The sequence below is a fragment of the Hyla sarda genome, chromosome 10 (genome assembly GCF_029499605.1).
Source record: "Hyla sarda isolate aHylSar1 chromosome 10, aHylSar1.hap1, whole genome shotgun sequence".
NCBI lineage: Eukaryota > Metazoa > Chordata > Amphibia > Anura > Hylidae > Hyla > Hyla sarda.
Genome location: NC_079198.1, coordinates 137,066,811 through 137,091,494, shown reverse-complemented (window position 1 = coordinate 137,091,494; position 24,684 = coordinate 137,066,811). Strand labels below are relative to the sequence as shown.

The 24,684-nt window shown below is 41.8% G+C and overlaps 1 protein-coding gene across 10 annotated transcripts in view; it reads left to right on the top strand.

Moving 5' to 3' along the window:
• LOC130293821 (calmodulin-binding transcription activator 1-like) overlaps nucleotides 1–22,653 on the top strand; it is a 1,711,968-nt gene extending 1,689,315 nt beyond the window's left edge. For all 10 annotated transcript variants that reach the window (XM_056542963.1, XM_056542962.1, XM_056542965.1 and 7 more), the window contains one exon: nucleotides 21,228–22,653. In XM_056542963.1, the coding sequence (XP_056398938.1) occupies nucleotides 21,228–21,291 (64 nt within the window). In that variant the 3' untranslated portion in view covers nucleotides 21,292–22,653. The remainder of the gene's footprint in view (nucleotides 1–21,227) is intronic.
• Nucleotides 22,654–24,684: the final 2,031 nt, after the last annotated feature.

Below are 24,684 nucleotides of genomic sequence, written 5' to 3'. Positions count from 1 at the left end.
AATCCTTTTAGTACTTTTTAGCTGCTGAATACTACAGAGGAAATTCTTTACTTTTTGAATTTCTTTTTTGTCTTGTCCACAGTGCTCTCTGCTGACACCTCTGTCCCTGTCAGGAACTGTCCAGAGCAGCATAGGTTTGCTATGGGGATTTTCTCCTGCTCTGGACAGTTCCTGATACGGGCATCAGGTGTCAGCAGAGAGCACTGTGGACAACACAAAAAAGAAATTCAAAAAATTAAGATTTTCCTCTGTAGGATACAGCTGCTAAAAAGTACTGAAAGGATTAAGATTTTTTAACAGAAGTAATTTACAAATCTGTTTAACTTTCTGGCCCCAGTTAATTAAAAAAAATAAAGTTTTTCACCAGAGTACCCCTTTAAGACCCCATATGCACTAAAGAAAGGTCGGCCAAACCTTCTCATTTCAAAAGGGGACCAGATGACTATAATGCAGGGTTTCCCAACCAGTGTGCCTCCAGCTGCTGGGGGGCACAATGGTTGGAAAACACTGATCAAATGTGTATGGTGGCCTCCCGACTTCTCTATTTCCTATTGAAATAGCATGCACGTTCAGCCGAATAGGGACAAATCATTGTTGGGCTATATATATATATACACAGTACAGACCATAAGTTTGGACACCTTCTCATTCAGAGTTTTCTTTATTTTCATGACTATGAAAATTGTAGATTCACACTGAAGGCATCAAAACTATGAATCAACATGTGGAATTATATACATAACCAAAAAGTGTGAAACAACTGAAAATATGTCATATTCTAGGTTCTTCAAAGTAGCCACCTTTTGCTTCGATTACTGCTTTGCACACTCTTGGCATTCTCTTGATGAGATTCAAGAGGTAGTCACCTGAAATGGTTTTCACTTCACAGGTGTGCTGGTGGGGAGGAGGAGGTGTGATGGTGGAGGGGGGGGGGGGTGCTTTGCTGGTGACACTGTTGGGGATTTATTCAAAATTGAAGGCAAACTGACCCAGCATGGCTACCACAGCATCTTGCAGCGGCTGCTATTCCATCCGGTTTGCGTTTAGTTGGACCATCATTTATTTTTCAACAGGACGATGTCCCCAAACACCTCCAGGCTGTTTAAGGACTATGTGACCAAGAAGGAGAGTGATGGGTGCGGCCCCAGATGACCTGGCCTCCACAGTCACCGGTCCTGAACCCAATCCTCCTATCTCTCTGGCCGCTTCTTTAGCGACTCGTTTTCTGGCTCTACTTCTTCTCCTCTTCCCCTTGCTGTCGGGGTTCCCCAAGGATCGGTCCTGGGTCCTCTACTCTTTTTACTCTACACATCCCCCATTGGAAAAACATTCAGTAGATTTGGTTTCCAGTACTACCTCTACGCTGATGACACCCAACTCTATACCTCTTCCTCCAACATCACCCCTGCACTCCTACATAATACCAGTGACTGTCTCTCTGCCGTCTCAGACATCCCCCCTGCACTCCTACAGAATACCAGTGACTGTCTCTCTGCCGTCTCAGACATCATGTCCTCTTTATATCTGAAACTAATTCTTTCTAAAACAGAACTTCTTGTCTTTTCTCCATCAACTGATACTGTACCTAACCCTGACATTTCCATCTCGGTATGTGGTACTATCATAACTCCCGGGCAGCAGGATCGCTGTCTTTGAGTTATACTTGACTCTGATCTGTCTTTCACTCCCCATATTCAGTCTCTTTCACGTTCTTGTCACCTGCATCTCAAAAACATTTCCAGAATCCGCCCGTTTCTCACGACTGAAACTGCTAAAACTATCATTATTGCTTTGATTCACTCCCGCCTCAACTACTGTAACTCTTTACTAATAGGCCTTCCTTTCTCCAAACTCTCTCATCTCCAGTCCATCCTTAAAGGAGTAGTCCAGTGGTGACTCAGTGGTGAGCAACTTATCCCCTATCCTAAGGATAGGGGATAAGTTGCAGATTGCGGGGGGTCCGACCGCTGGGGCCCCCTGCGATCTCCTGTACGGAGCCCCGACAGCCCGCGGGAAGGGAGCGTGTCGACCTCCGCATGAGGCGGCGGCCGACACGCCCCCTCAATACAACTCTATGGCAGAGCCGAAGCGCTGCCTTCGGCAATCTCCGGCTCTGCCATTGAGATGTATTGAGGGGGCGTGTCGGCCGCCGCCTCATGCGGGGGTCGACACCCGCTATCTCGGCGGAGAGCCGGGGCCCCGTACAGAGAGATCGCAGGGGGCCCCAGCGGTCGGACCCCCCGCAATCTCAAACTTATCCCCTATCCTTAGGATAGGGGATAAGTTTTTCACCACTGGACTACCCCTTTAATGCCACAGCCAGACTCATCTTCCTCTCCAGCCGCTACACCGATGCCTCCTCCCTGTGCCAGTCACTACACTGTATTAACATTTGACCGCTAAGCGGTTACTAAGACCCTAAATTTCCCACCCAATATAAAACTTAACGTTTAATGAGCCAAGATTAAAATAAACTCACACATATTGATCCATAATGCATTGATTGGCATGACACTGCATGCTATATTAAGTGAATTGAAAAGATAGATTGTGGCTGCAGTCCACAATCTATGGTGTGAGACAATTAAAAACTAACACATTGCCCGCCCGCCCGACGTTTCGCCACAGGCTGTGGCTTTATCAAGGGCTAAGAGGCAAATGGCCTCTTAGCCCTTGATAAAGCCACAGCCTGTGGCGAAACGTCGGGCGGGCGGGCAATGTGTTAGATTTTTAATTGTCTCACACCATAGATTGTGGACTGCAGCCACAATCTATCTTTTCAATTCACTTAATATAGCATGCAGTGTCATGCCAATCAATGCATTATGGATCAATATGTGTGAGGTTATTTTAATCTTGGCTCATTAAACGTTAAGTTTTATATTGGGTGGGAAATTTAGGGTCTTAGTGACCGCTTAGCGGTCAAATGTTAATATATTGGATTTACCCTCCACTCATGGGTCCCCCTTGTTGCATTAGTCACTACACTGGTTACCAATTCAGTCCAGAATACAGTACAAAATCCTCAGTCTCACACACAAAGCTCTCCACAATGCTGCACCTCCCTACATCTCCTCTCTCATCTCCGTCTACCATCCTACACGTTCTCTCCGATCTGCTAATGACCTCACACTAACATCTTCTATAATCTGAACTTCTCTCTCCCGTCTCCAAGACTTCACTCGTGCTACACCGGTTCTCTGGAATGCTATCCCTCAATCCCTCGGACTCAACAACAACATCCATAGTTTCCAACGTGGCCTAAAAACACATCTCTTCAGACAGGCCTATAACAGTCTCTAATTGGACTCAACATATCCCCAATATATCCCCAACATATCACCAACATATCAACAACATATCCCCAACATATCCTCAACATATCCCCAACATATCCCCAACATATCCCCAACATATCCCGAACATATCCCCAACATATCCCCAACATATCCCCAACATATCCCCAACATATCCCCAACATATCCTCAACATATCCTCTATATATCCCCAACATATCCCCAACATATCCTCAACATATCCCCAACATATCCCCAACATATCCCCAACATATCTCCAACATATCCTCAATATATCCTCAAGATATCCCCAACATATCCCCAACATATCCCCAACATTTCCCCAACATATCCCCAACATATCCCCAACATATCCCCAACATATCCCCAACATATCCCCAATATATACCCAATATATACCCAACATATCCTAAACATATCCCCAACATATCCTCAATATATCCTCAAGATATCCCCAACATATCCTCAACATATCCCCAACATATCCCCAAACTATCCTCAACATATCCCCAACATATCCCCAACATATCCTCAACATATCCTCAACATATCCCCAACATATCCCCAACATATCCCCAACATATCCCCAACATTTCCCCCAATATTTCCCCAACATATCCCCAACATATCCCCAACATATCCCCAACATATCCCCATCATATCCTCAACATATCCCCAACATATCCTCAATATATCCCCACACCTCTTGTTTGAATAGTTATTGTGTAATTTTATGTCTGATACTTGTCTTTGTTTGTACCCCATAATTGTAAGCGCTGCGGAATCTGTAGGCGCTATATAAATAAATAAATAAACAACAATCCAGATGGTTTGGGGTGAGCTGGACCGCAGAGTGAAGGCAAAAGGGCCAACAAGTGCTAAGCATCATGGGAACTCCTTCTAGACTGTTGGAGACCATTTCAGGTGACTACAGCTCATCAGGAGAATCCAAGAGTCCTGCAAAGCAGGAATCACAGGCAAAAGGAGCTAGAACCTAGAATATGACAGATTTCACACTTATTGTTATGTCTATAATTTCACATGTGATAATTCATAGTTTTGATGCCTTCAGTGCGAATCTACAATATTCATAGTCATGGAAATAAAGAAAACTCTGAATGAGAAGGTGTCCAAACTTATGGTCTGTACTGTATATAGCAAATAACCAAAAAAAAAACTCTAGTAAAAATAGAATAAATCAGAAGCCGTCTCTGGAGTTTTTGTCAGCTGATCGACAGGGAGTGTATATATATATTAGATGATATAATAGTAATAGCAATTAACCAAATAAAAAAAAACCTCTAATTAAAATAGAATAAATCAGAAGCCGTCTCTGAGTTTTGCTCAGCAACAGTCGGTGCCCCAGATCTTCCTTGTGTAATAAAAAATAATAATAATATTATTGTCAGCACTAAAAGGGATTACAAGACCGGACCCAGCTGGGCATTACACTTTTATTTTTATACAAGGGCTTTGTCATACATATTAGAGATCATCGAGTAGACTAACATTTTATTCACTTCCGCCCCCAAGGAAATTTATTTGTTTGGACTTTTTTTAAGATGAAGGAAATAGTTGTCCCTCGTCTGCTGAGACATGTTAGAATAAAAAAATAAATAAAAAAAAACAAGTTATACAGTAGGTGGATGAATAGAGAAAAAACATCGATGTGTTAATTCATTTTTTTAAACAAAAAAAATTCCTGGGGACAATTTGCTTGATATTGGCTTCCAAAAATTCATCAGTTATTTATTTTTTTGGCTTATTTTTTAGGAGGAATGTTGATGTATTAAGAATTGATTTATTAACCAATTAATTGGGGGTTGTGTCACCAATAGCACTTGTGGATGGGGGATATGCTGGGGGGGGAGGGGGGTCTGACCACTGGGCCACCCAGCAATTGTGAGAATAGGGGTCCTGAGTCTCCCACCAGGATGGTACGGTGGGTTTCCCATTCGCACTGCCACTTCATTAATTGTCTGTGTCAGTGTTTCCCAAGCAGGTGCCTCCAGCTGTTGCCAAACTACAACTCCCAGCATGCCCGGACAGCCATTGCTGTACGGGCATGCTGGGAGTTGTAGTTTGGCAACAGCTGGGAGGCACCCTGCTTGTGAAACACTGACATAGACAATGTATTGAAAATCTTTGGAAGCCCCTTAGACAGTAAATGGAGTGGCAGTGAATGCACGAACAACACCCAATCCCGATGGGAGACTCGGGACCCCCCATTCTCAAGAATGCTTGGTGTCCCACAGTTGGACCCCCACGATCGTACAATTATCCCCTATCTTATGAATAGGGGATAAGTGTTGGTGGTGGCACAGCCTCTTTAAAGTGGGCCTGTCATCAGGCCTGGCTGTTATAAGGCTTTTAACCCTGAATTCGTACATACCTCTGATGAGTCAATTGACCCCTCCAGGGCTGAGATATCAGGGTTAAAAAATATTTGCAAATTAGGCTTAGGAGCCCACTAGGCGTTTCCCTCAGCTGCTAGAGTCCCAGCAAAGCTCCACCCCTTCAACAGTTAGTCCCTCCTCCTCTGTGTGCTGGTCACGTCTTTCACCTCCCTGAATGACAACCACTAGGCTGTACTGTAATCCCTGTACACAGGGGAGTGACTGGTAAAGGGCGGGGCTGTGCTGGGGCTCTTAGCAACTGAGGGGAACGCCCAGTGGGCTCAAAAGCCTAATTTGCATATATTTTTGAACCCTGATATCTTGGCACTGGAGGGGTCATTTAACTCATGAGAGGTATGTAGGGATTTAGGATCAAAAGCCCTATACAGCCATGTCCATACTTTATACCCTAAAAACCTGCTGATAGGTCCGCTTTAAGCAGTTGGTTACCTGTGAATTGCTTTTCAAGATATTTAACAGTATAACTTGTCTTAAAAACATTTAAAATAAACAAAAAAAAACACCTTGTGATGTCATGCCACGGGAAAAATGATGTCACTACCATTTTCCTTTTGTCAATAGTGATTTCACTATTGACAATTTTTTTTATTTTTTTGAAGTCTTACTCATTGTTTTGTAAAAGATACTATTTTTTTTTAAAATAATTAGAACAGTGTGTTTTCCATACAATGTGTCTTCAGCTGTTGCAAAACTACAACTCCCAGCATGTCTTGACAGCCAAATGTTGTCCAGACATGCTAGGAGTTATCGTTTTTCAACAGTGCCACACCTGGATTACAGGTTATCTGCATTCTGAAACACAGAGCTGAAATGCAATGCCAGAAACAAACCATGGACAGGAATGGTGTGGTTTTTTGGACATCCCGTTTATGCAGTCCTACAGAATTCAAAAATATTTTTTTCTTTTGGGGGGGGGGGGAGCTAAATTATAAAATGCACCTCAAATCTTAGCAGTACATGGGGAGCTGCATCTTTACAGAGAAAAGAGAAATCATTGCAAGTTTTTGGTAAGTTCAATATTTGAGTATTTTTTGCACAGAAAAATTCTAAGAAGAGATGGTTGGATTATCGGTATTGGAGGGGGAAGGATCACATGACCTCAGCGAATCTCGTAATGGCTTATAAACAGCTCATCTAGCCAATTAATAGGCAGTATAAGGGTGAAGTCACTATAAAAGCCTGTATACATCGCTTCAGCAGCCATTGTAGAGATAGAAGGTGTTAGGTGAAGATCTCTGTGAGGGACAGTGAGCAGTGACTACCACAGATAGGAGTAGGAGCCACATATATGTATGAGAGTGTTCTCTCAGAGCAAAATCTAGTTTATTTGGAAGTTAAGTGTGATAGTTTTTTGTTTTACACTAATTGTGAATAAGCTGCATAGAGGGTTTTGTGCACTTTCTAGGATGCCAATCCTGTTGCTACACCCAAAAATGGAAATCATTTTTCATAGCCTGTTAAAATCCATTGCTTCATTACTTTTCAGACACAAATCCTATTGCTATTCCCCAAAAAATTTTCTTTTTTTTAACCGCTTCAGCCTCTTCAGATACCTCTGTGTGCATATAAACACCAGCAGGCAACTGACTCCAATACTTGTGTTTTTATTCAGCCTGTTATTTACTAATGGGTACCATCTGATTACCCATAGCCATACATGTTACTGCAAAATTGACATGAAAGTGGAAAAAATTTTTTTAAATCAACTGGTGCCAGAAAGTTAAACAAATTTGTAAATTACTTCTATTTAAAAATCTTAATCCTTCCAGTTCTTATCAGCTGCTGTATGCTCCAGAGGAAGTTGTGTAGTTCTTTCCAGTCTTGACCACAGTGCTTGACCACCTCTGTCCATGTAAGGAACTGTCGAGAGCAAGATAGGTTTGCTATGGGGATTTGCTTCTGTTCTGGACAGTTCCTGACATGGACAGAGATTGCAGCAGAAAGCACTGTGGTCAGAAAGAAATTCAAAAAGAAAAGAACTTCCTGTGGAGCATTCAGCAACTGATGAGTACTGGAAGGATAAAGATTTTTTAAATAGAAGTAATTTACAAATCTGTTTAACTTTCTGGCACCAATTGACTTTAGAAAAAAAAAATTTCCACCGGAGTACCCCTTTAACTTTGCCTTAAAAACTGTTCTAAAATACTGAGAGACACTCCTAGGTGGCCTAAAATTGTTATACAGGGCTTTTAAAGTGTTATACACATGTTTATGGGCTATTGGTGAAGTATTGGTTGAAACAGAACTAGTTCGGTCCGAACCAGAACTTTTTTAGAGAAACAGCAGAGCTGAACTTTTGAAAAGTTCGCTCACCTACCAGTGGAAATCTTTATACCTGATCCTTCTCGTCACTAACACCATCTGAAGGAGGAGAGTTGGAAGACCCCCATATAAATTAGAAAGTTGGTGAGCCCCACCAAAGTCTATGTGTCAGCCAACTTGACAAAAGTGTATGGGAACCTTTAGTGGGCAAGACCTTACCCAGAAGGCAGTGCCACTTTGCAGCGGGTCATTTGCATATATTTTCCTAGGTGTTAAATGGGCACTGTCAGATCCAATAACTTTTGATATGGTAAAAAGCATGCAAAACAATATGTTTTGCAATTACTTTCATCCAAAAATATTAAGTATTTCATACTGAAAAAGCCAGTCAAGAAAGTGGCCAATAGTGGTCCCCCTTCTTTCTGGGACACATACCAGTCCTGCAGTGTCCAGTGGTCATGGACACGTCATGGACACCTTGAGTGATTGACAGGGCTGCAGGCAGTTCCAGAGCTGCTGTGCTTGCCCCCACCCCTCTGTGAGTCAGAGCAAAGTGAAGGAGGGGGAGGAGTCATCACTGTGAAAAGAAGAGAGGGACACGCCCCCGCCTCTGCATGGACAGAAACCTCACTGAGCAATGATGGCAATTAAATAAAGGTAATTCTGAGAGAAATATAGTCACAGACACATAAAAATTGATTAGATGTAAATGATCAGGATGAGGTGCTGAGCAACATAGAACAGTTTTTTTTTAGGGGGTGGTTTACAGGTACACTTTAAGCTGGCCATACTCATAACATAGCTAATAGTTGACGGCTATCTCTAACGATCTCCAGCTGGGACATGCATGTGTTCTGAATGGAGAGAGAGGAAAAAGTTAAAGGGGTACTCTGGCCCAAAGACATCTTATCCCCTGTCCAAAGGGGGATAAGATGTCTGATCACGGGGGTCTCGCCGCTAGGGACCCCTGCAATCTCTCATGCAGCACCCACCTGTCTCAGCTGCACGGAGCAACGATAGATCCGTGTCTGAAGACTCACGACCACGGGACCAGAGTATTGTGACGGCCATCACGCCCCCTCCCATAGACTTGCATTGAGGGGGTGGGCATGACATCACAAGGGGGCGGAGTCGTAACCTCACGATACTTTGGCCTCGTGGTCGTGAGTCTTCAGACACGGAGCTATCGTCGCTCCGTGCAGCAAAAACAGGTGGGTGCTGCATGAGAGATTGCGGGGGTCCCCAGCGACGGGACCCCCGCGATCAGACATCTTATACCATATCCTTTGAAAAGGGGATAAAATGTCTTAGGGCCGGAGTACCCCTTTAAAGGGGTACTCCGGTGAAATAAAAAAAAAAATTTCATATCAACTGGCTCCAGAATGTTAAACAGATTTGTAAATTAGTTCTATTAAAAAATCTAAATCCTTCCAGTACTTATCAGCTGCTGAAGTTGAGTTGTTCTTTTCTGCTGACCACAGTGCATTCTGCTGACACCTCTGTCTGTCTCAGGAACTGTCCAGAGCAGGAGAGGTTTGCTATGGGGATTTGCTCCTACTCTGGACAGTTCCTGAGAAAGACAGATGTGTCAGCAGAAAGCACTGTGGTAAGACAGAAAAGAACAACTCAACTTCAGCAGCTGATAACTACTGGAAGGGTTAAGATTTTTTTTAATAGAAGTAATTTACAAATCTGTTTCACTTTCTGTAGCCAGTTGATATGAAAAAAATAGTTTTTCCCCGGAGTACCCCTTTAATACTGAGGACTGCTGGCAGCGGCTTATCTACCCAAAAACAAAAGGATCGGCAATCGTAATCCAACCTCTCAAACCTTTTTCACCCAACATCTACTATTGGAGTGTGAAGAGCATAAACATTTATATCAGGGTTTCCCAACCAGGGTACCACCAGCTGTTACAAAATTACAACTTCCAGCATGCCCGGACAGCCAAAGTTCAGGCATGTTGGGAGTTGTAGTTTTGCAACAGCTGGAAGCACCCTGGTTGGGAAACACATGTAAGGAGATTTATCAAACCTGTCCAGAGGAAAAGTTGCTGAGTTGCCCATAACAACAAATCAGATAACTTCTTTCATTTTTGAAAAGGCCTTTGAAACATGAAAGAAGTTATCTGATTGGTTGGAAAACTCAGCAACTTGTCCTCTGGACAGGTTTTGATCAATCTCCCCCAATGATGTATATTACAGAGCAAACAAGATCATATCTTTTTGGGCTCTTTAGGCTTCTTATATTTGCGAATACTCAGGAGACCCGCATACTAAATCGAAGGTCACTCTTCTTTCTTTACTTACTGATACTGTATATTGTAAATCCATAGTTACGTGCAATTGTTACAGACCTATGGGGCTTCATCTCCTCATTATTAGTACCTATTTTATTAGATTTCATTCTAAAAACGAATAAAATACAGAGATATGAAAACCACAAACAAACTGGATGTTCTCCCCTGATGTAGCATGGGGCGAAACAAACGTCGGGGATACCTGATTGGTTTGTATCATCGTCGCCTTTATTTGTTCACATTTTGACTGTGGTGTAACCCTGGTTTTATGTGCACTTACAATAGTTTTGGTATAGCAGCTGGCACATTTTACCAGCACACCGCTTGTATTTATTTGTCTTAAAGGGGTACTCCGCTGCTCAGCATTTGGAACAAACTGTTCCGAATGCTGGAGCCGGTGACGGGAGCAAGTGACATCATAGCCCTGCCCCCTCATTGCAAGTCTATGGGAGGGGGCGTGACAGCCGTCATGCCCCCTCCCATAGACTTGCATTGAGGGGGCGGGGTGTAATGTAATGAGGGGTGGGGCTCCAGCGTTAGGAACAGTTTGTTCCGAACGATGAGCAGCTGACTACCCCTTTAATTGTGTATACGTTGCAATAGTTTCTTACCATCCAGTGTGTTTGTGGTTCTCATCTTTCTGTATTTTATTCTGTTTTTATACTTTTTTCTGTCTTCAGTAAAATAAGTGTTCGGATCATATGATGATCACACAAGTGCGCACCTCAGTACAGTGCTGTGTCTTTTATTTAAAGGATTATTTTGACTGTTCTGTCCTCCTTATGTGTAAGTATATGCGGGTACATAAATTGGCAGACAGCTTAACTTTCCCGGGAATTCATTTACAAAGGAGCAACATCCAACTTCCACTTTTATTGCATTTGATGTATGTGGTAAAAGTGATGAACAAAAAAAATAACACACTTACTAATGCACACTGATATGTGACAATGCATATAATACATTACAGTACAAGGCAATGCAAATACTAACATCTGCACGTGTAATTTATACACTATGGAAGCTGAAATGGCTCAAAACACTAGTGTGCAGATCTACAGTGTATGCAAATGGCCACTAGATGGAGCTGGTACAACATGAAGAGAGAATTATACACTGCTGATGCATGACACCCACAATAAAGATTTTTTATAATGGACTCAGGGTGCTGCTCCCCATTTTCTCAATTGTTTTGAATTTCGCAAAGTGTCAAAGCTGCAGGTGATGCCCGCTCAGCCAATCACTGGTGGCAGCATTCACCCGCTATAGCAACTAATTGGCGAAATGGGCATTTCAAGTAGGATAGACAAGTTTATGGAAATGGGGATCAGCAGTTGAGCAGCGGGGACCTGATGCAGGAATAGCAGCAGTGGGTGATTGGTGAGTAAACTTTTTTTTTTTTTTTTTTAAAGCAGTGCATTTAAAAGAAAAAAAATGTATCGCTGGAAAACTTACCAAATTATAGAAAAACATAAAATAGAACTGTTATATTTTATGTTCTCCTTTAATTCAGTGAAATTCTGCCAATAAGATGGATCCCATGTAACATAATTAATCAGAGTAAATTAAAGGGGTTATCCGGGAAAAAACTTTTTTTATATATATATCAACTGGCTCCAGAAAGTTAAACAGATTTGTAAATTACTTCTATTAAAAAATCTTAATCCTTTCAGTACTTATGAGCTTCTGAAGTTAAGGTTGTTCTTTTCTAAGTGCTCTCTGATGACACGTGTCTCGGGAACCACCCAGTTTAGAAGAGGTTTGCTATGGGGATTTGCTTCTAAAATGGGCGGTTCCCGAGACAGGTGTCATCAGAGAGCACTTAGAAAGAAAAGAGCAACCTTAACTTCAGAAGCTCATAAGTACTGAAAGGATTAAGATTTTTTAATAGAAGTAATTTACAAATCTGTTTAACTTTCTGGAGCCAGTTGATATATATAAAAAAAAGTTTTTGCCTGGAATACCCCTTTAAGAATTGCTGGAATAACCCTTTAAGGGTACATTCACACGGGTGGATTACCTGCGGAATTTCCGCAGCGTATTTGCTGTGGCAAATCCGCAGCGGATTTTGCTACCATTGACTTCAATGGGTGATCAGAAAATCCGCCATAGAGGCAGTTTTGCAGATTTTCCTTCGGACCCATTGAATCCAATGGTAGCAGATTATCTGCTGCAGATTTTCCGCAGCAAATTCTGCAGGTAATCCACCCGTGTGAACGTACCCTAAATAAGAACTTTTTAAATAAGAAGATATTGCCTAACTTAGGGCGTGTATTGGATATTTTAAGGTGACTGTTGTTTGGAGGACTTGTTGGATATGAATGCTCTGTTAAAGGAGATATCCAGTGCTGAAAAACGTATCCCCTATCTCCGCCTCTGCCATAGTGATGTTTTGAGGGGGCGTGTCAGCCGCCGCTTCGTGTGGTGGTCGACACCCGCTAACTGGCCAGCGGGCCGACGCCCCCGTACAGGAGATCGTGGGGGGCCCCAGCGGTCGGACCCACCCTCCGCGATCTGAAACTTATCCCCTATCCTTAGGATAGGGCAGTGGTCTTCAACCTGCGGACCTCCAGATGTTGCAAAACTACAACTCCCAGCATGCCCGGACAGCCAACGGCTGTCCGGGCATGCTGGGAGTTGTAGTTTTGCAACATCTGGAGGTCCGCAGGTTGAAGACCACTGGAATAGGGGATACGTTTTTCAGCACTGGACTACCCCTTTAAGGTAGCCATCTTGGACTATAATGGTACAGATCCAACACAGAGGTTCAATGTTTTCCAAGATATCTGAGTTCCGTTCGTATCTACTGTGTCGGGAAAAGGTGCCAATGGCCTAAACTGGTCTATTCTGCCATCTTCAGACTCTCCTAAGGGTCTATTCACATGGCAGAATTTCTGCTTTCGGAATTCCACTTGCGGAATTCCGCCATAAGCTTCTATGGGATTCCGCACTCCCATTCGACTCCCTTTCGCACTTCTGTATTTCCGCTTGCGGCAGGCTTCGCCAAAATTGTTGATGGTGGAACAGCGCTGACGTGCTCCGTCTCATAGACAGCAATGCAGTCCAGTGGAATTCCGCAGTGTGAACGAGCAGATAATACGCATGATTCGGTTACACGGAAGGTTTGTTTTTAGTCTGTAACCATGGAGATAAATAGAGCTGCATGGGAACTGTATACACAAGACAGTGTATTTTAAGGAGAGGCTGTCTGTAAAGTGAAATAAAAAAAATAAATTTGGTTTCAATATTTTGCATATCCGTCAATTATTTTTAAGTATTTTAGTTCAGGTTGTCTAGCAACTGAGAGGTTCTGTCCTCTTGCCTGCCCCACACTCCGCACTTTAAGTCTACGCCAGTTCTGAACTTTTGTAGATTTTAGCCACAATATACACCACCTTGTCGGTGAATATTTGAATAAATTAGACGTGAAGTTAGGCCACACCCCCTTTTACACCAGGCCACACACTTTTAAAAGAAACAGGCGGGACTGCTGTAAAAGGACAAATAGTCGCACATTTTTGTGCAAACAAGGGCTTGGATTAAAGGGGTTATACAGGAAAATACTTTTTTTTACATATCAACTGGCTCCAGAAAGTTAAACAGATTTGTAAATTACTTCTATTAAAAAATCTTAATCCTTTCAGTACATATGAGCTGCTAAAGTTGAGTTGTTATTTTCTGTCTTAGTGCTCTCTGATGACACGTGTCTTGGGAACAGCCCAGTTTAGAAGCAAATGCCCATAGCAAACCTCTTCTACTCTGTGCAGTTCCCGAGACAAGCAGAGATGTCAGCAGAGAGCACTGTTGCCAGACAGAAAACAACAACTCAACTTCAGCAGCTGATAATTATTGAAAGGATTAAGATTTTTTAATAGAAGTAATTTACAAATCTGTTTAACTTTCTAGAGCCAGTTGATATAAGTTTTTTTCCTTTAAGGCTGGGTTCACACCACGTTTTTCAAATACGGTTATCGTATACGGTTTTCCGCACAAAACGTATAGCAAAAACCATATGCAACCTTATACAACCGTATGACTCCAAATTAAAACGTATACGGTTTTTCCTCGTACGGTTCTATCCGTTTGCATCCGTTTTTGCCAACGGTTTTGCTATTTTGTTGGAATTAGTTTTCCAACAATTTAATAAAGTTACTATTGTTCTATTGAAATTCCAATCTGCGCATGTGTCAACTCCAAAAACGGATTAGAAAAACCGTGTGCAACCGTATTCTGAAATTCGGTTCTCATAGACAACAATGTTAAAAGAACCGCATACGGTTCGCATACGGTTTTCCAACCGGAGGCAAAAACGTGGTCGACAGCGTTTTTGCCTACGGTTGAAAAATCGGCAAAACCGTATCCGAGGCAAAACGGATGCAACCGTACACAACATTTGGAATACGGTTTACAATGCATTCTCTATGCTTACGGTTTCGGATACGGTCGTATACGTTTTTTTGAAGAAAACCATATACGGTTACCATATTTGAAAAACGTAGTGTGAACCCAGCCTAATACCCCTTTAAATTAGCAACTTTTTTCTTGCAACAGATCACCACCCCCCTCCTGTCCTGGGCTGGATATGTAACTACAGTATCCTCCATAAGTGAGTCCACCCCTCACATTTTTGTCAATGTTTTGGACAGTCTGTAACCCAGTGGTCGGAACCCCCTGCAATCTCCGGCTCTCCACGCACATGGAGCTGACTCACGTGCAGGTGCCGACGCTGGGACCCCCCGCGATCTTCTTATCCCCTACCCTTTAGATAGAGGATAATTTGTCCTGCAGTACTCCTTCAATGTTGTGTCGTCGCAAAATAACTCAGCACTCAGCCTTTGATGTCTAAACCTTGGCAACAAAAGGGAGGACACCCCTTAGAGGAAATGTCCAAAGTGTCAATATTTTGTGTGGCCACCATTATTTTCCAGCACTGCCTTAAGCCTCTTGGGCATGGAGTTCCCCAGAGCTTCACAGGTTGTCACTGGAGTCCTCTTCCCTCCTTCATGACCACATCATGGAACTGGTGGATGTTACTTGGTGAGACCATGCACTTCCCCACCTTTAGTTTGTGGATGCCCTACAGATGCCCAATAGGGTTAAAGGGGTACTCCGCTGCTCAGCGTTTGGAACAAACTGTTCCGAACGCTGAAGCGGGGAGCTTGTGATGTCATAGCCATGCCCCCTCATGATGTCACGCCCCGCCCCCTCAATGCAAGTCTATGGGAGGGGGCGTGACAGCCGCCACGCCCCCTCCCATAGACTTGCATTGAGGGGGCAGGGCATGATGTCATGAGGGGCGGGGCTATGACGTCACGAGCTCCTGACACCAGCTCCAGCGTTCCGAACAGTTTTTTCCAAACGCTGAGTAGCGGGGTACCCCTTTAAGGTCTGGAGAAATGCTTGGCCAGGCCATCACCTTTATCCTCAGCTTCTTAAGTAAGGCAGTGGTGGTCTTGTAGGTATTTAGGGCCATTATCATGTGTAAATACTGCCCTGTGACCCAGTCTCTGAAGGGTGGGCATCATGTTTTGCTTTAGTCTGTCACAGTACATGTTGGCATTCATGGTTCCCCCAGTGACAGCAGCAATCGTGCAGCCCCAGACCATGACATCCCCAACACCATGAGCTTGACTAAAGGCAGGACACACTTGTCTTTGTACTCCTCATCCGGTTGTCACCACACACGCTTGACACCATCTTCACCAAATAAGTTTATCTTGGTCTCATCGGACCAAAGAACATGGTCCCAGTAATCCCTGTCCTTATTCTGCTTGTCTTCAGCAAACTGTAGGATTTCTTGAGCTGCATATTTAAAAAAGGCTTCCTACTGGGACGTCGGCGACATAGACCAATTTGATGCAGTGTGCGGCGTATAGTCTGAGCACTGACAGGCTGACCTCCCCCCTAAAACCTCTGCAGCAATGCTGGCAGCACTCATACATCTATTTCCCAAAAATAATTTCTGAATATGATGCTGAGCAGTTGCACTCGGCTCTCGACTTCTTTGGTCAACCATGGTGAGGCCTGTGGACCCTGTCCAGAGAAATCACAGTATGATCTTTCCCATCATGCCGCAGCTCAGTTTTGGGTCTCAGCAATCTACTTATAGGCTGAGTCATCTTGGAGTCATCTTTATTTAGAGCAACAATTCTTATTTTCAGGGAAAACTGCTAATTGGACTTAGTTATGTAAGATACTGTAGTTGCATATCCAGTCCAGGAAAGGAGGACACATAGGGGGTGGTGACCTGTTAAGCTTACACACCTGTTTTTTAGGCATAAGAAAGTTGCCAATTTTTGTCAAAGCCCTTGTTTGAACAATAATGTGTGACTTTTTGACTTTTTGCCCTTTTACTGCAGTCGTACCTGTTTTCTTTCAAAAGTGAGTCTGACCTGGTGTAAAAAGCAGTGTGGCCTAACTTTACATCTAATTAATTACAATATACACCAACAAGGGGGGGTGTATTGTAGCTGAAATGAAATGTACTACAGCTCGGAGCTGTTGAGAGATACTTTATGTATAAATGGCAGCTCCGCCCCCCCCCCCCCCCGCCCCCCACCACCACATACACACAAACACACACACACACACACAACCACACACACAACCACACACACACACAGCCACACACACACACAACCACACACACACACACAACCACACACACACACACAACCACACACACACAGCCACACACACACAACCACACACACACAACCACACACACACACACAACCACACACACACAACCACACACACACACACAACCACACACACACACACACACACAGCCACACACACACAACCACACACACACAACCACACACACACACACAACCACACACACACAGCCACACACACACAACCACACACACACACACACACAACCACACACACACACACACACAACCACACACACACACACACAACCACACACACACACACACACACACACAACCACACACACACAACCACACACACACACACAGCCACACACACACAACCACACACACACACACACACAAACACACACACACAACCACACACACACACAGCCACACAAACACACAACTACATACACACAACCACACACACACAAACACACACAACCACACACACACACACACAACCACACACACAACCACACACACACACACACAACTACACACACACACAACCACACACACAAAACTACACACACAACCACACACACACAACCACACACACACAACCACACACACACACACACAACGCGGTTTGTGTGCTGTTCCACATTTTTTTTACTTGTTGTAGTAGTTTTCATATTTCATCCTTCTTTGGCATAAACGTATTCACACCTTAGAGGGGATTCCAGATTATTTTGTGTGTCTGCCCAAGTCTATATTCACATGGTGGAATTTCCGAAATTCCATTAAGAATTCTGCCGAAATTTATTGCACATTGATTTCAATGGGATTCCGCAGTCCCATTCAGACAGCAGAATTACCACAGTGGACATTACAGCATTCTTTTATTATTAGAATATTTTTTTTTTCTGTTTTGTACCATTTTTGAGTTATTTCCCATTGTTTTCTCCATTTCCATCCATAGCTCCATTCAAAATTCTGTTGGTTGCTATTGGAAACAGTCACAACTTCAGCTCCACCCAGCTCTTAGACATGTGATCTGAGCTCCCACAATGCATTGCACAACAGAAAACATGAAGGGAGAGATTTATCAAAACGTGTCCAGAGGAAAAGTTGCCCAGTTGCCCATAGCAACCAATCAGATCACTTCTTTCATTTTTAACAAGGCCTCTGTAAAATTAAAGAAGCAATCATATTAGTTGCTATGGGCAACTGGACAACTTTTCCTTTGAACAGGTTTTGATAAATCTCCTCCGAAATGTACAAAATTAAGCTTAACAAAACCTGGATATTTACAAAGATGCGCAACATTTTATTCAGAAATTTAACCAAGAAGCCTGACACACTGGGAAAAAATGCTTGAAACTGCCAGAAAAAAAACTTCCCTAGTTACCCATAGCAACCAAATAGAACTTAACTTGCACAGCAACATGGTGGTTACACACCGCTAACTGCTGAGCCACCATGTTGAGTTCTAATTGGCTTTTTTCTTTTGCCAGTTTCAAAAACCTAAAAAAAAAAATTTGTTGAGGTGTCGACTGATGTCCAGGGTTCGAAATCACCCAAGAACAATATTTTATTAAGTTTGTTTGGGTTTGCTTAGAGATTCCAAAAAAGAACTGACAAAGTTGTGTCTGAGATTAGGAAATCAAGCTGCGCCATTGCTACAGGGACAGTGATTGGTTGCTATGGGCAACAAGACCAGTGATAAATAAGCCATGGAGAAGGTAGAGAAACCCGTAGCAACCAATCAAATCGCTTTTATCCTTTTCAAAAGATCGTCTGAAAAATGAAGGCTGTGGAAACCTGTCTGGTTGCTATGGGCAACTGCGTAATTTTTCCACCACACCAACTTAGTAAATTGATGCACCCCACCCTGTGTTTTTCAGAAGGGCCCCATATAATGTAACAGCAAATCAACACAACCTGCGCCCTTGGCGGCCATTATACAGGTGTCCAGTTGTAACCCAAATGCGGCAGCCACACGTGGATAAAATCAAACATATATCTTCCTATTAGTGGAGAATGGGGGTTCTGGTGGTAATATACATTGTGACTAAGGCTGTGTTTGCGTTTTCAGCATTTTCCCCTCTTTTGTTATTTTAGCTAAATAGCAGCAAAAATTGAGCTTTTAAAAAAAGCGGAAAAATTGCACCGTGTGAACGCAGTCTAAATTCTCTTGTAGAACTGAATTACCCGCTGTGATGTTGTGGACCCCCGACTCATCCCTGGGGTATTCCAGGAGCTCAGTACCGCCTCAGTACAGATATTTCCTAAATCACAAGGGGGGAGATTTATCAAAACCTGTACAGAGAAAAAGTTTACCAGTTTCCCATAGCAACCAATCAGATCGCTTCTTTCATTTTTACAAAGGCATCTGCAAAGTGAAAGAAGTGGTTTGATTGGTTGTTATGGGCAACTGGTTAACTTTTTTTTTCTTATATTTTGATAAATCTCCCCCAAATTTCCAGAGGATAGGGGCAATCTTCAAGTTTTGAAAGTACGGTATGTAAGACTGTGTTCGCACAGCAGAATTTCCGCTGTGTGAACACAGTCTTACATACTTTCAAAACTTGAAGATTGCCCCTATCCTTTGGAAATTTGGGGGAGATTGATCAAAACCTAAGGGGAAAAAAAAGTTAACCAGTTGCCCGTAGCAACCAAGCTGGCAGCAGATTTTTTTTTGCAGTTTTAAGTCCATGTTCACACATGGACTCGGTGACATCACCCTCCTTGTCTACAGGTGCCCGCACTGTGCACGCTTCCTCCTACGTGTTTCAAAGAGGCTGCTCTTCCTAAGGGAGGATGATGTACTGTAGTCTTAGATAGATAGATATGAGATAGATAGATAGACATGAGATAGATAGATAGAGAGATAGATAGATAAAAAAAAAACAAATAGATGCAGCACACCACAGCTTGAAAATCACGGTGCAAGGTTTATTCCATAGTGTATTCCAATAGACAACGTTTCACCAGCCTCACGCTGGCTTTTTAAAGATAGATAGATAGATATGAGATAGATAGATATGAGATAGATAGATATGAGATAGATAGATAGATAAAAAAAACAAATAGATGCAGCACACCACAGCTTGAAAATCACGGTGCAAGGTTTATTCCATAGTGTATTCCAATAGACAACGTTTCACCAGCCTCACGCTGGCTTTTTCAAGATAGATAGATAGATATGAGATAGATAGATATGAGATAGATAGATATGAGATAGATAGATATGAGATAGATAGATAGCAAGTAGATAAAGACAGCACCTCAGTCGTCCAGAATAGAAGAAGAAAATTAAAATGGGGTGCCCGCATTCCTGGAACCTGGGTCCACTGGTTCCTCAATCCAGAGAAATAAAGATGATGCAGCACTCCACAAATATGCAAAAGGTGGTTGTTTATTCCATCATGTGCAAAGACGACGTTTCACCAGTCTCTCACTGGCTTTCTCACTTGAGAAAGCCAGTGAGAGACTGGTGAAACGTTGTCTTTGCACATGATGGAATAAACAACCACCTTTTGCATATTTGTGCAGTGCTGCATCATCTTTATTTCTCTAGATAGATAGATATGAGATAGATAGATATATAGATAGATAGATAGATAGATAGATATGAGATAGATATGAGATAGATAGATATGAGATAGATAGATAGATAGATATGAGATAGATAGATAGATATGAGATAGATAGAGTATATATAATATTGTTTTATACTACTGGGAATAATTCATTTGTCCAGACATATATAATTGTTCCTTATTCTATAAGTATTTACTTCCCGTTACTTTTTACTTTAGAGGAACCCGGTGGTTCATTCAGACCATCACATGACTGCGACCTATGATGCCTATAGCTGGAGATCTATGACTATTAATCCCAATATTGTCTTTTTGCAGTCCCTGCTTTGTCGGTATAACTTATGTACGTTCTGGGATTCTGAACTTATGGGTATAATATTTTTTTTTGGCACGTCCAACCTCCAGGTTACATCTGTGGTCAATATTTTACAAAACTGTCGATACTGTATCTGTGAAGAAAAGATGATTTTGCTGTAAATTGCTTTTAGGTGTAAAAGAGCAGAAAAAAAAACATACGGTATATAAAAAAATGTAAAAAAAATATGTAAAAGAATCTTTTTCTGCTCTTTTACACAAAAGACGCCTGCATGAGTACAACTATGCTATTTTATCTATAATTTTTATTTTTATTTTGCTAAATCATCACAGAACTGAAGGTCCCTTAACATTGTAACGATACAGATCTCCTTTTTATGTTATTTTTTTTAATTTTTTTCCAGAGTGAAAGAATTGAAAAAGGCCAAGGAACTTGAAGAATTAAAACAACGTCCCTTAGCAATGTGACAGCGCTTTTTGGACTGTTTTCATCTTCTGTTTTTAGCAGAGACATGCAACAAAAAACAAAAACAAAAAAAGATAAAAAAATAAAAAACACTGCAGTTTTCGAGAGATCACCTGCAGGATTTTAACAGTAATCTTTTTGGTCATTGCATTTGCACTTTCATGGACAACTTTTGCTTTGTTCAGCAAGACATCTTGGATTTTAATCTTCTGTTGAATCATGGGAAACGATAAAAAAAAAAAAAAACTTGAAAGAAAAACAAAAAATGGCGCCAGGAGATGCTTAAAGAGGAGCTCCGATCTCTGAGGTGGGAGCAGTGTTAAATCAACATAGGGCTGAATTCAAACAACGTGTGGAACTGTACAAATATTATACCAAAAAAATAAAAAAATTTATTGAGGAAAGGTGGAAATGCACAAGCAAGACCTGAATGCAAAACCCAGAGCCATCGATCACTCACAAGGAGCTACGGAGGAACGGAAAACGGAAGGATTCGGACTATCTTATGTTCTTAATGTCTGTACCTAAGCTGTAACTTGTAGATCTCTCAAGTATTCCTCATATTGTATGCCATATAACATATGCAATATATATATCCATACAAGATTATAGATAATAATGCTTTACCTACCGGAACAACACAAGTCTGCCAAAAAATGGCGGACTCCTTCACGGGTCTTCTAGTGTGGCCTAGGAGTCCTATTGACCATACGTATTGTCATCTACTCCTATTTCATTTTAAGAAGGCTTTCCCATCCGTGTAAATAGACATATCTATGCATTGCGTAATTTATATTTTCCGTGGGAAGAATTTGAAGTCCACAATATATATATTGCTAACACAGAGGTACAGTACATAAGAATCACATAAGAAATTTTTTTATTTTCAAGTGTTTCGAGGTTGTTACCAAAATCATTGGGTCGCGTAGAGTCAATCCTGTCCCCTATGTAAAAGTGAATTAAGAACAAAGTGAACTATAACCCAATATGCAGAACCAAGCAGCATTGCTCAATGCCAGCTTGGTCGGGTAAAGCTATTGTTCTGGTATCAGTGTTTTCTGGCCTACAGGACGCTAATGGAGGACAGATTACCATAGGAGTGTTTTAAAAATAGTATTTACAATAGAATGATCTTAGAATTAAGGAATGTTTTCTTCTATGAAAGCCAGGGGCGTAACTGGTACTGAGGCCAACCCTAGTGCCTAAGTAGGCCCCTCTGCCACATAAGAAGACACCAGTATTATAAATGGCACATGGTTGGTGAGTTACAGATTATGCACTGGGGTCCAAAAGTTTCAGGTTATGCCTCTGATACAAAAATTAAAGGGGTACTCCAGCGCTAAGACATCTTATCCCCTATCCTGGATAGGGATAAGATGCCTGATCACGGGGGTCCTGCCGCTGGGGACCCCCGTGATCTTGCAGGCAGCACCCCATTACCATCAGTCACCGGAGCATGTTCGCTCCGGGTCTGATGACTGGCGATCACAGGGCCGGAGCTTTGTGACGTCACGACCCCGCCCCCGTGTGACATCACACTCCACCCCCTCAATGCAAGCCTATGGGAGGGGCGTGTCACACACCCTCCCATAGGCTTGCATTGAGGGGGCGGAGCATGACGTCACACGGGGCCGTGACGTCACAATGCTCCGGCCCTGTGACCCCAGTCATCAGACTGATTGTAACAGGGGTGCTGCGTGCAAGATCACGGGGGTCCCCAGCAGCAGGACCCCCGCGATCAGGCATCTTATCCCCTAGGATAGGGGATAAGATGTCTTAGTGCGGGAGTACCCCTTTAAGGAATGTTTCAATGGGCATGACTGGTACCTAGGCCCACCCTGGTGCCTAAGTAGGTCTAAACGCCTTCTGCCATATAAGATGGTGCCAGTATTAAAAATTGCACATGGTAGATAGGAGGCCTGTTACAGATTATGCACTGGGGCGCGGGAGTTTTAAGTTACGCCTCTGATGCAAAAAAAATATATAAAACATTATAAAGGAACATAGAACAACCATTATCTGTATTTTCATGACTTCTACCGTCTACCGTATACGTAATGGCTTGAGACGTAGAAGCTCTACCACAGCTATATAAAAAAAAAACTAAAATAAATAAAACCTTGCGTCTATCGATTGCTTACAAACCTATACTGCCCATATGGGTTGCATTTACATTGCCTGAACATTTTACCACCTAAGAATCAATGTGGTGCTGCGTGCTGGCCAGTTAGTGTATTTGGGGGGGGTTCACACAAAGTCCTGAGAACGATTTGTATATAGAAGGCGGGATTGGAAATGAGAAATACTATTGGAAAGAGATTATTAGCGATTATTGAATGAAATGTCTTCTCTATGGATGCGGGTCAATAACATGGCTGGAGATTATTAATATTTGTATAGTTTGATGGAATGAGTCGGAAAAGTTTGGCTGTGTTGTCTGTATATATTGTATATACTAAAAATCTTAAGATATGTGCATGAAACCAAGAACACAAAAGAAGTGAAAAAAAAATAAAGCAAAGCATTAGTGGCTATGGTCTGTAAAACGAGACAAAAATTTTATTTCACTATAAGAGTACTTTATTTTAAATGTTCCGTAGAAGAACATTTTGCTGAAGCATGACTAAACTGCGAAAAAAAAGCTACTGTATTTAGACTTAGAAAAAAAAAAGCAAAGTAACATTACTAAACGGATATGTTTACATTTAATTTTGGCTACCAAAACATTATTTCATCTTACAACTTTTTCTTTACATTTTTTTTTTTTATTATTATTTTATTTTTATTTATTTTTTTTATTTCATTTGACTTTTGCCAATGGTGCCAAGTAATGTGAATGCTATATCGCTTAAAAAAAAAACTAATTAAGTTACATTTGCAAAGCAGATACTCATAGAAAATTATATGCGCTTAACACCATAAACTCACGCCAATATGAAAAAAAAATATGTAGAATGAAATTCAATTTAAAAAAAAAAATTTAAAAAAACAACAAATATTTCAAAAAAAAATCTATTACAAAAAAAAAAAAAAAAGACATTGTAAGAAAGTAGAAATATGTTTCACATTTTCATATCTCCCTGCTGGAAGTCAGAAAATGTTAATAAAAATTGCACATTAAAAGTTTAAAAAATACAAAATGATTAAAAAAATACAAAATTAAATAATAATAAAAAAAAAAAGAAGTAAAAAATGATGCAAACTGGTCTTGTAGGGAACTCATGGTATATGATTATTTCCACACAGAGATTAAAGCCAAAGTGATCAGATTTATGAGGTATTTATGGGATAAAATGCAAAAATGAACACAAATGTTAAGTGTATGCTTCGGTACGAAACTTTTTGGGCGCTCATCGCCAATACCTGTCTAAACATTTTTGGAATACAATCCGCTA